The sequence below is a fragment of the Cyprinodon tularosa genome, unplaced genomic scaffold (assembly GCF_016077235.1).
Source record: "Cyprinodon tularosa strain WSP-4 unplaced genomic scaffold, ASM1607723v1 ctg291, whole genome shotgun sequence".
In the NCBI taxonomy this organism is placed as follows: Eukaryota; Metazoa; Chordata; class Actinopteri; order Cyprinodontiformes; family Cyprinodontidae; genus Cyprinodon; species Cyprinodon tularosa.
Genome location: NW_024038998.1, coordinates 527,418 through 539,748, shown reverse-complemented (window position 1 = coordinate 539,748; position 12,331 = coordinate 527,418). Strand labels below are relative to the sequence as shown.

At 37.8% G+C, this 12,331-nt stretch overlaps 2 protein-coding genes across 2 annotated transcripts; one reads left to right on the top strand and one right to left on the bottom strand.

Annotated features, from left to right (window-relative positions):
- Nucleotides 1-259: 259 nt before the first annotated feature.
- On the bottom strand, nucleotides 260-5,940 carry alg2 (ALG2 alpha-1,3/1,6-mannosyltransferase). Its single transcript, XM_038291066.1, has 5 exons — nucleotides 5,800-5,940; nucleotides 5,219-5,390; nucleotides 4,292-4,429; nucleotides 3,931-4,098; nucleotides 260-2,295 (listed from the first exon to the last, which is right to left on the bottom strand). The coding sequence occupies exons 1-5, from the start codon at nucleotides 5,838-5,840 to the stop codon at nucleotides 1,555-1,557; spliced, it is 1,260 nt and encodes a 419-aa protein (XP_038146994.1). The 5' UTR covers nucleotides 5,841-5,940; the 3' UTR covers nucleotides 260-1,554.
- A 261-nt stretch (nucleotides 5,941-6,201) lies between these two features.
- Nucleotides 6,202-11,216, top strand: sec61b (SEC61 translocon subunit beta). The gene is made up of 4 exons (XM_038291067.1): nucleotides 6,202-6,362; nucleotides 7,202-7,299; nucleotides 9,886-9,990; nucleotides 10,713-11,216. The coding sequence occupies exons 1-4, from the start codon at nucleotides 6,360-6,362 to the stop codon at nucleotides 10,798-10,800; spliced, it is 294 nt and encodes a 97-aa protein (XP_038146995.1). The 5' UTR covers nucleotides 6,202-6,359; the 3' UTR covers nucleotides 10,801-11,216.
- Nucleotides 11,217-12,331: the final 1,115 nt, after the last annotated feature.

Here is a 12,331-nt window from a genome sequence, read left to right as displayed (position 1 = left end):
TATATATATATATATATAAATACATAACTCTAATTAACTGACATATTTAACATGCATTTTATTAAATTGTGGCACTGTTGTTCTACCCCATAGTATTATGCCATTAAGTAAATTTATAGTTCAAAGGTTTTACAATTTCTAGAGAAGAAATAGGACCCTTTTCTATTAATTTTTATTTATTAATTCAACAATTTTTCGCAATGTGAAAAAAAATTTGCAATGTACTTTGTTTTAATAATGACAATATATTAAAGGCATCTCAATTTTACTCTTCTTTTATTTGATTCCCTTTAAGAATAAGAATGATGCCCATTTAAACACAACAAAGACTCTGGAAGTGATAATGAAACAAAGAATGGAATCCTAAAGATAGGAGCTTTCATGTTTTGTTGAACCCCCAGTCATTAGCAAAGAAAATAATAAAACTTTCTAGCTGCTGTTTTCCTCTTGGAATGTTTTATTTACGGCATTAACAATGTATCTGCAGCATCCTGCTCGCCCACAAAATCCTTACACAAGTCTATTAGAGGCCAACAAACGCATCAACAAAAGAGGGACTCATAAGAGATGGGGGGGAAAACTATGTGTCTTCTTGTTTATTAAGAGTTCCAGAACGTCAATAGGAGCATTTCTATACAGTGGGAAGCCAGAGGAGGCCATCACGGAGACACAATGACCTTCTGCTATTCTCCCCATTGATAATGACCCAAGACCAGGCACACTGCCCATCAGACCTCTAATAAAGCCCAATGCTCCATCATTTTCTAATAACCCTTTAGGCAGCTACAGAAGGGGGAACAAAGGTTTGAACAGACAGGATGCAGCAGAAAACATCCACCATATCGATCTGAGTTTGTACGCTGCCTGATGGCATGCAGCGATGGCTGCGTTCCTCTTCTACATCACCGAAAAGACAAAAACAAAACATGGGGGGAAAAAAACACAAACAGGCCAAAACATTTTAAGCTAACAAATGATCCTCGTTGGAGACTCATTTCCCAGGCTCCTGGTTGCCACGTTGCAGCACCCTTTCCACAGTTTCAGATGTACAGACACAAAAAGATGGTATTTTTGCAGTAACAGGACAGGTAAACTAATGTCTCATTTTTTTAATTGGTACAGAGATTCCATCCTTTTCTCGCCTCTCAGCAACCTCTCATGGGAAAGGCTGATTAATTGCCCTCTAAGTACTAATAATACTCACTGAGCTCTGTTCACATATACACACACAGCCCTGTGCAAAAGTTTCAAGCAGCTCTATTTTGTTCCCCTTCCAGTAATCTTTCAAACTAGAGACTTTAAACTAGACTTTGGTTGTTTTTATTGCTAATTTTCTATCAAGTCATAGTCATGATACACGCTGTTCATTGAATTAAGTATCTTAACATTTGAATTTGAAGGGACTGAACAAAAAAAATGTCTGAAATTTTCAAAAAACACTGGACACTTATTTTTTTGTAAATAGTGTATAAACAAAAAAAAAGTTATGAACAGTAATTTACATCTGGCAGTTCTTCATTTTCACATTTCAAGGGTTTTCCTCCTCCCTTCCCATCACTCGCTCAGTCGGATTATATACCCATACAGCTGGTCTGAAAAGGCCTGAAGAGAGAACTTCTCCTCTACCCTCCTTCTCCCAGCTTCTCCCATGTCCCTGCGGAGGCGTGTTTCCTCAATGAGCCTTTTCATGGCCTTAGAAAAGGCCTCGGCCGTGGGCTCACAGAGGAAGCCCGTCTCCCCGTCTGCCACGCTCTCCAGGGGACCCCCGGAGTTCACTGCAATAACTGGACAGCTGCAGTACATGGCTTCTACAGGAACAATCCCAAAATGTTCTCTGCTGGGGGTGTAAAGCACCGCGCTGCACGTTTGCAGCAGCGCTACTTTCATTGAATCAGAGGGAGAGCGCATAAAGGTGACGCAGTCCTTTAAGTGGAGCTGCTCAGCCAGCTCATTTAGCTCTGTGTAATGCTGCACGTTCTCAGTAACGCGGTCATCGTAGCCGCCGGCGACCACCAGGTGAACTCCTGCTCTCTGGGCTGGTGTGAGGCTGCATCTCAGGACTGCCAGAGCCTCCAGAGCAAGACCTAAGTTCTTCTTCCTTTCATATCGGTTTAGAGACAGAAACAAGTGGGAAATTCCCTCAGGAAGCAGCCCCTGCAGGCCCTGGGTATCCGTGGACAACTGATCAAAGGTATGAGTGTTGAGGGATGGATAGAGGACATCTGTCTGGACTTGGTTTAGACTGTGGAAGGTCTCTCTGAAGATGCCTGCAGTGAACTGGCTGTTCACCAAAATCTGAAGAAAAAAATCAAATAAAATCAAGAAGAATCATATTCATATAACATATCTGCTGAAGTTCGCTTTGACCTTCAGCCTAAGGACTGACATCACTTTTAAGAGCTTAGACAAGTTCCTGAGTTTACACAACAACTCAACTATCAGCCTAAAACATCATCTTAAAATATACAAAATATGTCTCAAACTAACTTCTTTATTGAGATTTCACATGATAGACCAACGAAAAAACAAAAACACACTTAATCAAGAAGTGAAAGGAAAAATGATACACAAATTCCTTTTTAAGACATTTGTTTTCATCCCCCTCTACTTTGGTACCACTAAATAAACTTCAGTAAAAAAGAAGCAATTTGTTTCAGAAGTAAACTGTTCAGTAAATTGAGATTAACTATCAGGATAAATGCTGCTACGGTGAAGACCTTAGAGGTTCTTTTGAGAAACAGACAGCATTATGAAGACCAGGGCTCATGGCAGAGAGTTCAAGGAACAAAGTTGTGGAGAACTTCATGCCTGCAAAACTCTTTTCTACAGAGAGGTGTGGGAATCATTCAAAGAAGCAGCATGGTAACCCATGGTAACTCTGGATAAGCTCCAGAAATCTGGTGGGAGAATCTTCCCCAACTCTTGACTTTTAGACAAGTTGCAAGAAGAAAACCAAACAAAGTCCAGTTCTCAGACGTTTAGGAAACACAGTATACGTATGCAAGAAAGTGTTAAAAACATGAAAAATGCTTAGTTTGGTTGAAAAAGCTATTACTGCACATCACTTTAAAAACATTATCTAAAAGAGTAAAAGATGGTGGTGGCAGTATTAAGCTTCTAAGAGTTTATAAAAACATAGCTGGAGCTAGATACAGGTAATCCCTGGAGATATCATGTTTATAAGATTGTGACAGAGGTTGACCTTCCAACAAAACAACTTCCCAAAAACTTTAAATTTAAATTGTTAAAACAAAAAAATATGGCAAGTGTTGGGGTCCAGACCTTCATCTGATTGAGAACTTGTAAATACTTGAAAACTGTTGTTTAGAGATTCTCTCCATGCAATCTGACGAAATCATTTAAAGGAAGAACAAACAAACATTGCAGGTTTTTTGACATCCTGATATTTTGATATTACCAATAAAATCACTAAGAACAGCTGTATTTGCATGAATATTTTTTCAGAAAACAATCCGTTAACTTCTTTTTCAGTGCACAACTTTAAGATACTTTTAGTTGGTTTGCCACCCATAATCCAAACAGAGATATTTGTGATTGTAAAATAAAACAAGCGAACAAGATGTAGAGATATGAAACTTTATATATATATATATATATATATATATATATATATATATATATATATATATATATATATATATATATATATATATATATATATATATATATGAAACAAAATCAGATAACGGGGTTTTCACCAGGGTATTTTCTTTGAGTGTATCGACCTAAATTTCAGACAAAATGTCGCCCTACTATCTAAACACCATATGGTTGGTTTCAGGTTGAGCTTGCTAATCGTTACACTACTTTATTCTATAGTTAGGATCTTTGGAATATTGTCTGTTAAACCAGGAGTGTTGCCCAAGGTTTGGAAAAAACGATTTTGTTGAGTTGTATAATCTTAATTACCATATCAGCCATGCCAGTTGTCCGTTCTTCTAGCCAGTCGATGGGAGCTCTGTAGAGCTTCTTTAGGGCAGACTTCCTTTGGGTCAGTAGTTGGTCTGGAAAATGACAGTAGAATAGGACCTTTTTTCTGTGTCGGGACAAACGCAGCACAGGTATACACACCGATACCTAAGGACAACAAAATAAATAGATAAATATTCATCTGTTGTTTAAAAAAAACATAAATGTCTAATTATAGGAGAATAAGCTACAAGAATCTGAAGTAACACTGAAGATATAATAGTTTTTAACTATTGCAAAACTCCAAGTTAGTTATCAGTCACTAAAAGGATGGCTAAAAGGATTCCGATTATTAACTCACCTGATCACAGAAGATGACATCATACTCCAAACCACTGAGGAAGACCAGGTAGAAGGCTACATAGATCATCCGAAGATATGCACACAGAGCATGCAGGTAGCCAAACACGCTGGTGGGTAACCAGTCACCCACACACACCTTTAATAAAATGACATGTATATAACAATTTATGAGACAATCTTGGACATTCAGTGTCTAGAATTTAAATATTTACACAGTTTTTTTTGTCATGTGAGTCTACATACACTTGTTGCCATGGTGTCAGGCAGTTTTGGCTTCGATTTTACAATTTTAGTGACATTTTAAAATACATTAAAACTACTAATAATATCTCATCAAACATAATTTAGTTGTTTCAACAATATACTATCTGCTAAATTAAAGCCTGATAGGAGGGGATGGGTCAAACTACCTCCTAACTTTCAGACATGATCCATATGTTTTCAGGAAGGGTGAGGTCAAGCCAATTCTAGGTTATTTTTTAGTCTGCTTAATCCATTTAAGTCAGCTGTAATGAGGTTGGGGCATCATTATTAAATCGGAGCACCAACCTGCATCTCTCTTGATCTCAGGTAAAGCAGAAGAATCAGGAGGTAGCCTTCCCACTTGATCATTTTCCACTATGTGCAATAAAGAGTAGCCCTGGTAGCTTACGAACCCCACAGCATTATGCTGCCATTACGTCTAATGTCATGTCACACCTTGACAGCAAAAGCGAAATGTGCTTAATATGAGATTTATTTTTCCAGAATGTTAACCATGTAAAGTAAAAAACTACAAGACATAAAGAGTTCTTAAGTGGAAATGCATTTTCTTTGCACTTTGGCACTTAGTGGGTTTCTCTGATGACCATGTTAATAACTGATTAGTCATGATTAGACAGGTTGACCGTAATACCTTTACATTATGATCTGGGTTTTAACATACCACTGGAAGATCTGGATCCAGGGTCTCAGAGAAGCAGTGTTTTGGATCATAATGGGCCGTCCAGATCTGAACACTGCATCCTTGAGACTTCAAGGCGACAGCAGCATCAACCACCAGCCGCTCTGCACCTCCAATACCAAGATCCGGATGGAGAAACACCACCCGAGGCATCCTGTACATCATTTACAGAAGGACATATGTCTATGCATCACACTAAAATGATATTTTAAAGTAAACAGGAACAAAAAAGTCAGGGTGGCAACTTTTGTGTAATGTACAAATAATCTAAAAGAACCTGTAAAAACAAAATCATTTATGTATACAAACACCCGTTAGCTGCATATTTAAACAGTGTGTCATTTAAAAACCCCGCATGGTAGTTATTTTATAAGAAGTGAAAGCCAGAATACAGACAGAATGACGAAAAGCTTGTTTCAGAGAAAGTTGGGCTAAATTCTAACTGTCAATATGAGATGAAGCAGGAAACTATTTCTCCAACCTCAAAAATCTGTCTAGAGTTGTTAATATTGAAGAAAAAAACAAGCCACCTCCAATTAAGTATAAAATACAGCTATGTTTACCTCTCAGTTTCTCCACTACCTTCTTTAGGTTTGGAAACCATCGATTAAGTTCGCCTGATCACCACTATAATGAAACAGCAACGCTTGGCCGCCATTTTGGTTCTTATCCACTACTGTTTTGAATCCATTCGAGGTTCCGGTTTGACCCACAATGGCGTTAGTTTCCTTCACCGGACAATTAAGAGACACGTCTCTCTCACAGCAAAGGCGAACCAGAAGTTTGCCTTACAAAAAAATGGTTGCTTAATATCTGGCATTCTTTTTTTAATCAAGAAAATTTTTGTTTTTTTATTTTCCACCATAAATATGGAACATGAAACGATTTAAGAGAACGATTCAGTACTTCAATTTGTACTGGATGCATTCAGTGATTCAGGCATCTGCTCGGTCACCAGCTCTGGTCCTGAATTTAGCATCGTGTCCCTTTTAGACGAACGTCAGCTTATAGGCTTTCTTTTGAAGTTTTGACCAATATATCTACAGTCTACTATTTTCTGACGTGGACTTCAGGTTCTGGAGACGATCTGCCTTTAGACCCGCATCAGGAAACATAAAACAAAATGGTAAATTTCTCCTTTTCATCTGATCTTTCTGATGTGTTTTTGTTGGCTAACTAGCCTCTTTACATTCATTTAGTGCCAGTAACCGTTTTGTAGTTAACCAGTTAGCTGAGGACGTGGCCATTTCTCTGAGATTTATTTTCCATACTTTTTTTTTTATCACGAAAATAGTACTAAATCAAATCCTATAAATATATACGTATAGAATTATTCAACAACGACTGATGTTGAGAGCTATTTTATTATTTAACGCTTCGGCCTATACTTAAATGTAACCCGTTAATTTTTACACATGGATCTAAAATGCTATTATGATTGAAAGGGTAATGTGTCATCCAATGCATACAGCTGAGTTTAGATTTGTTTCTGTTATTGTATGTTAAAACTAAACCCTGCTATCTCCCAATACTAGATCCCTAAATGTATCCCTATACCAACGTCTAGAATGATTCCCTGTTTTTCTAATCGTGCCATTTACAAATCAAGATAAGGATATAAATAAACTCATATTTACAGTTTTAATTCGCATATGATCTTTTTCTGTTATAGCGTTCAGCATTTGTGGTTGTATTGTTACCATCATATTTTTGTAAGCATTATTATAATTATTGCATTTGTTTGTCTATGAATGACTTTGAATTTTTCTGCATCTGTTTCTGTTTCTTTTATTCTCTGCTTTAGAAAAAAGCATGCAGTCCTATGCATAAATATGACATAAAAATGTTAAAGGGTTTGCATTTGTTTAGATTATGAGGCCGTAATTGGCATAATAAATGGATAGAAAGAGGATATATTTTACTTGAATAATGTTTTTTTTTTTTTTTTTTTTTTTTTTTTGTCAGCCTGGACCAGCAGCAAGTGCAACTAATGTTGGGGCATCGAGCCGTTCCCCCAGTAAAACAGTGGCTCCTCGGGCTGCAGGCTCAACAGTCAGACAAAGGTATGTAATCTATTTAGATTTTTGTAAAATGACGCAAATAATTGAAATTATTTGATTCTTAATTTCCCTTTCCTGTTTTGTGGTAACTATCATAAAGGGTTGGTGTAAGGTATAAATTTGAAGTGTAGTCATCCATTATTGTTAAACTCCGGGGTTTAAAAGATAAGATACAATGATAACAGGATTTTCACAGGGAACCAGATTAAATAGTTTTGTTTTTAGACTTTTTACATAAAAATTGGCTTAGGGTGATAATTTAGGCCGTTGGATAAATGCCGAAATAATGTGGTCCCTGCTCAAGGACAGGCATCCAAACAAAGGATCTGCTTCCAAAAATAATAATAATTGAACTTTATTGATCTCACGTTGGAGAAATTTACCTCTGCATTTAACCCATTCTCTTGGGGAGCAGTTGTAGAAAACGTAACTCATTTTTTTTCTCCAGCAATCCGCAAGCATGGCCAGACCCTGTTTCCAAGAAATGGCCTATGCTTAATAGCCAAGTCCTCCTATTTTTTGGTGGGGGTGAATTTTATTGTGTTTTTAAATATAGGATATGTAAAACAATAGCAATTGTGCATCCAAGTGGTAACTTATTTGGATGCACAATAAATCTGCATAACAGTACTCACTTGCATTGGTAAACTCTAACTTAATATCATTTAGCTGGATACAAGCGGCTGAAATGAGTTTTCTCCATAGTGTGTCTGTGCTCTCCCTTAGAGATAGGGTGAGGGGCTGAGTCATCGGGGCAGACTCAGAGTAGAGCCGCTGCTCCTCCACTTCGAGAGGAGCCAGTTGGCGTTGCTCGGGCATCTGATTAGGATGCCTCCTGAACGCCTCCCTGGTGAGGTGTTCCAGGCACATCCCACAGGGAGGAGGCCCAGGGGGAGACCTAGGACACCCTGGAGGGACTATGATTCTCAGCTGGCCTGGGAGCGCCTTGGGATTCCCCCCGAGGAGCTGGCCGAAGTGGCTGGGGAGAGGGACGTCTGGGGCTCCCTACTGAAGCTGCTATCCCTGCAACCCGACCTAGCATATGTGGAAGAAGATGGATGGATGGAATATCATTTAAACTAGGCCATGTGGTATTTGTTTGTACATGTGATAGTGATGTAGCACAGGATTGTCAGGTATTTAACTGTAGCAGACTGGTTGAAGGGGTAGGGGTAGAGCCTGACTGATATGTGAGCTTTTAAAAACAACATATTGGCCAATATTAAAAATAAACTGAACATGGACATACACAGGGTATGCACTGTCCAACAACAGTCCAACTCAAATTCTACTGGATGAATATGTTATTGGCATGAAAAAATTCATACCATAATATATCCAGTTATTATTCTATTCCAAACAGTTCAGGTGATAATAATAATATGCTTACTTATGTTAATTTTCTGCATATAATGTCTATACATAACAAATATTTAAGGCACTTTGCAGGACTTGGGGGTGAGCCCTTTGTATGCACATAGTAGTCTTATTTGGTCTATATAAATTCATTCCAGTACAGCCATATCTTGTTCCTTTCAAGTCCAGAGACATAAATTCATAATTGTTACACATTATATTACATCTTAGAGTTTGACCGATACAGGATTTTCTAAAGGCTGATCCAGATTGGCTGGTTAGGCTGCAAAGCAGGATCCAAAAACAAGATTTCATTGATGGAGCTCAGGTCATATGGTGAAAAACAATGTGGGTGGTTTATTTGAATAAAAAAATACATTGTTGCTGTTGGAGTGTATTCTGCTGTTCTTAGAAATATTAAACCTGATGATTTCTTATTGTGGAGAAGAAACAAAGACATTTTTGCTGTCAAATCTGGGTTTGTCACAAAACAGTGAGACATGCAGTCAGATGTCTAGATAGATGCATTTTTTTTTTTTTTTTGGACACGTATCTTTTCGCTTTAATTTTATCACCAAATATAAAATTAGGTGACTTAATTTTTTTGGAAGTATGAGTAGAAGTGTTTTTCCTTTTAGACATTCTTATTTATCATAAAACCAAAACTTGAAATAAGCTCTTACTTCAGGTTGTACCTATTTCTAGTATTTCTTGTGGAAATAATCCTTATAGATCTTTTTTTCTTGTAGTTACTGTTAGAAAGTGGCAGGTTTCAAATAGTTTGTTGTGGTGTGCACCTCATCGATTAAGACGGATGAATGTTGTTGTGTGGACTTAATCAGAGTGTAATCATAAGGCTCACTGTGGCTTCTCTCTCATCATTACCCGTAACCACCAATCCTCTTCATTACCTCATTAACCTCTGTTTAATCTGTCCACAAACCAAGCAGCCATGAATCAGTCTGCTCCCTAGTTGTGTTAAGATTAAATTCTGATAGTGTTTAACATTTTTTCTGTTTACTGTAATGGTTTTTAAATGCCAATGAATGAGGCCGGAGTGTAATTCGTATCTGTATCATTTTGGTTCGGATCAGTTTTTCAGAGATATTGCTGTGTTCTCTGTTTAACACTGATTTAATTTCTGCTCTGAAAGTGTGTTTTGTGACCTTTATTTTCAGTTTTAGGTCATTTTAAGTTGTGATTTTTATTTATTTTTTTTTATATCCTCTATAGAAAAGCTACCAGCAGCGGAACACGCAGCGGTGGCAGGACCACAGGATCTGCTGGCACAGGCGGCATGTGGCGCTTCTACACTGAAGACTCGCCAGGCCTTAAAGTGTGAGTACCGCTAATGAAAAAACAAACGAAACAGCACCTGATATGAAAGTAATGTTTTTATGTTTAGTCTCTGACATTTCAGCATATTTCACTTAGAGGTGCTAATCTTCAGAATTTCCGACTCTTGAGACGTTAAATGGTAGGAAATTGAGCAGACGTGACTCTACGCTAAAACGAATGATGAGTTTGGGCTTCGGATCATCTGCATGCATACAGTTGTTTGTCGCATAGAGGATGCGAGGAAAACTCTGATCCTCAAAGTTACAGTCTGCTGAATCCCCAGCTCTGGTATTAGCACAGGCATCCTGTCTCCTGGTTATAAACAGTCGTGGCTGATCAATGGTGCCGTGGTTGTTATTGAGTACGTCTCTCCACCAGTCGAAGGAGGGCAGGCTCGCCATACAGTGGTGTATATTGAGTGTGTGTTTGTTCCTGCATTAGACGCCAGCCTCAAAGCTTCATTAAAGGATCCTCTATGAAAGGTCAACTCAATTACAGCCTTCTGACAGGGGAGAAGGAGGGGCGGCGCTGGAGAAGGTTGGCATGGCAATGCTGCTACTTAGCAATGTGCTCCTGCGCTCCACCCCTCCTTGCTCTCAGAGCCTCCTTCAGAGATGAGAGCCCCTCCTAGTTTCCAAATCTCATCAATAAAATCAGAGACGCTGGAAGTGATGAGATTTGTGTTAATCTGGTTTTTAATCAGTGTCTCATTGTTTTGACAGCGGCCCTGTTCCTGTGCTGGTGATGAGCCTTCTGTTTATTGCTTCAGTCTTCATGCTTCACATCTGGGGGAAGTACACCCGCTCTTAAGCCCCACCGGAAGACATCTGACCCTGCATCTCGGTTTCTTAACACGTTGGACCTGGACCAAACATCAAATGAACAAATTTCCTACTTCGTCATCACTACAACAGTCCGGATGGATTTTTGTTTCCCCATCAGTGCGTAATCTTAATCTGGATCAGACTATGGTAACCTGAATGCAACTCCTTGCTATCATGGTGTACTTTTACACATGGTGAGGTTAGTAGGATGAAGCATTGAGGACCCACTTAAAACCCCTGAAATCATCATCATCATCAGCAGCATATATACTTGCTCCGGCTGCATGGAGGATAGTTTTTGTTTTCAGCCCCCTATAAACATTTCTCCTCGTAGCCTGAACTGCATTTTTTTGTTAACAGCATTTGTACAAAATTTGATTGTAAAGTTGTACAATAAAAAAATACTTTAAAAAAGTCGGATTTGGTCATTTTAAAACATTTTAACATTTATAACAGATGATTGACAAGATTGAGAGTATATAACAGCCAATATTTAAAGAGCATAAAACAAGACATTTTAATATTGTTCAAACTAGGTTTAATCGTGATTAATCGATTATTGAAATAATCAACTATTTTAGTATACGATTAATCATTAACTGAAGTAAAGAGACTTTGAAGCATGCCTCTAGCTAACAAAAACCCATTTGGAGCGGTTATTATATCAAATGCATAGAAATTTTGCATTTAAGATAAAAAAATAAAATACTTTTCTCTGTCCATATGCTCTATCCAGAAATCCTCAAGTGGTAATATTTAAACATTTTAGTTTCACCTAGATTTATTTAGTAAAAAATCTTCTTTAGGGTGGTTGTATTAATCTTTAGTTTCAAAACAATGAAATATTTAATCAGGCAGAGGAGAGAAAGAAGAGAATAAGGACATGACAGCAGAAATAAATCCTTAAATTTCAGAAGAATGAAATTATCTCTGGAATCCCTGCAGAACACACTGGCCTATCAGAACATAAGTAGGAACAAAGTCTGCAGCTCCAATTACAGTTGTAGGGTGTATTTCTGTATTTTTAGAGCAGTTCTTTATAAACCTAACAAAGGGGAATTTCAAAGTTTCTGATCAGCGCTATGATAAACGACCGTCTGGGACTAATGGTTATTTCTAGAAAAAAGCCGTCAGTGTTATGAATAGATGTGATGCCTGCATTGCTTCTCATTCAAACAAGTAAGCTCAGCTTCTTTGAACAGTTATGACCAAAATACTTAGTATGAGGCTTTCTATAGTTATGCGTAAATTTCTCCTATTTTAACTCTGAAGCTTTAAAATCACCACAACAATGTTCCTGTGGAATTTTTGAGGACACCCTCAGTTACACCACTCAAGGCTTTCCACATGTTTAGGTTAGTTTGCTAACCTGTCTTCTAAGATAAAAATTAACTTCAAATATTGCAGTTGCATTTCTGTTTTTCCTTGTCATTTGGTTCAAACCCTTATAAGCATGCAGAGGGAATGTTTGGAGACAACTATTTTAGATTTCCTTAATTACATGATTTGTATACCTC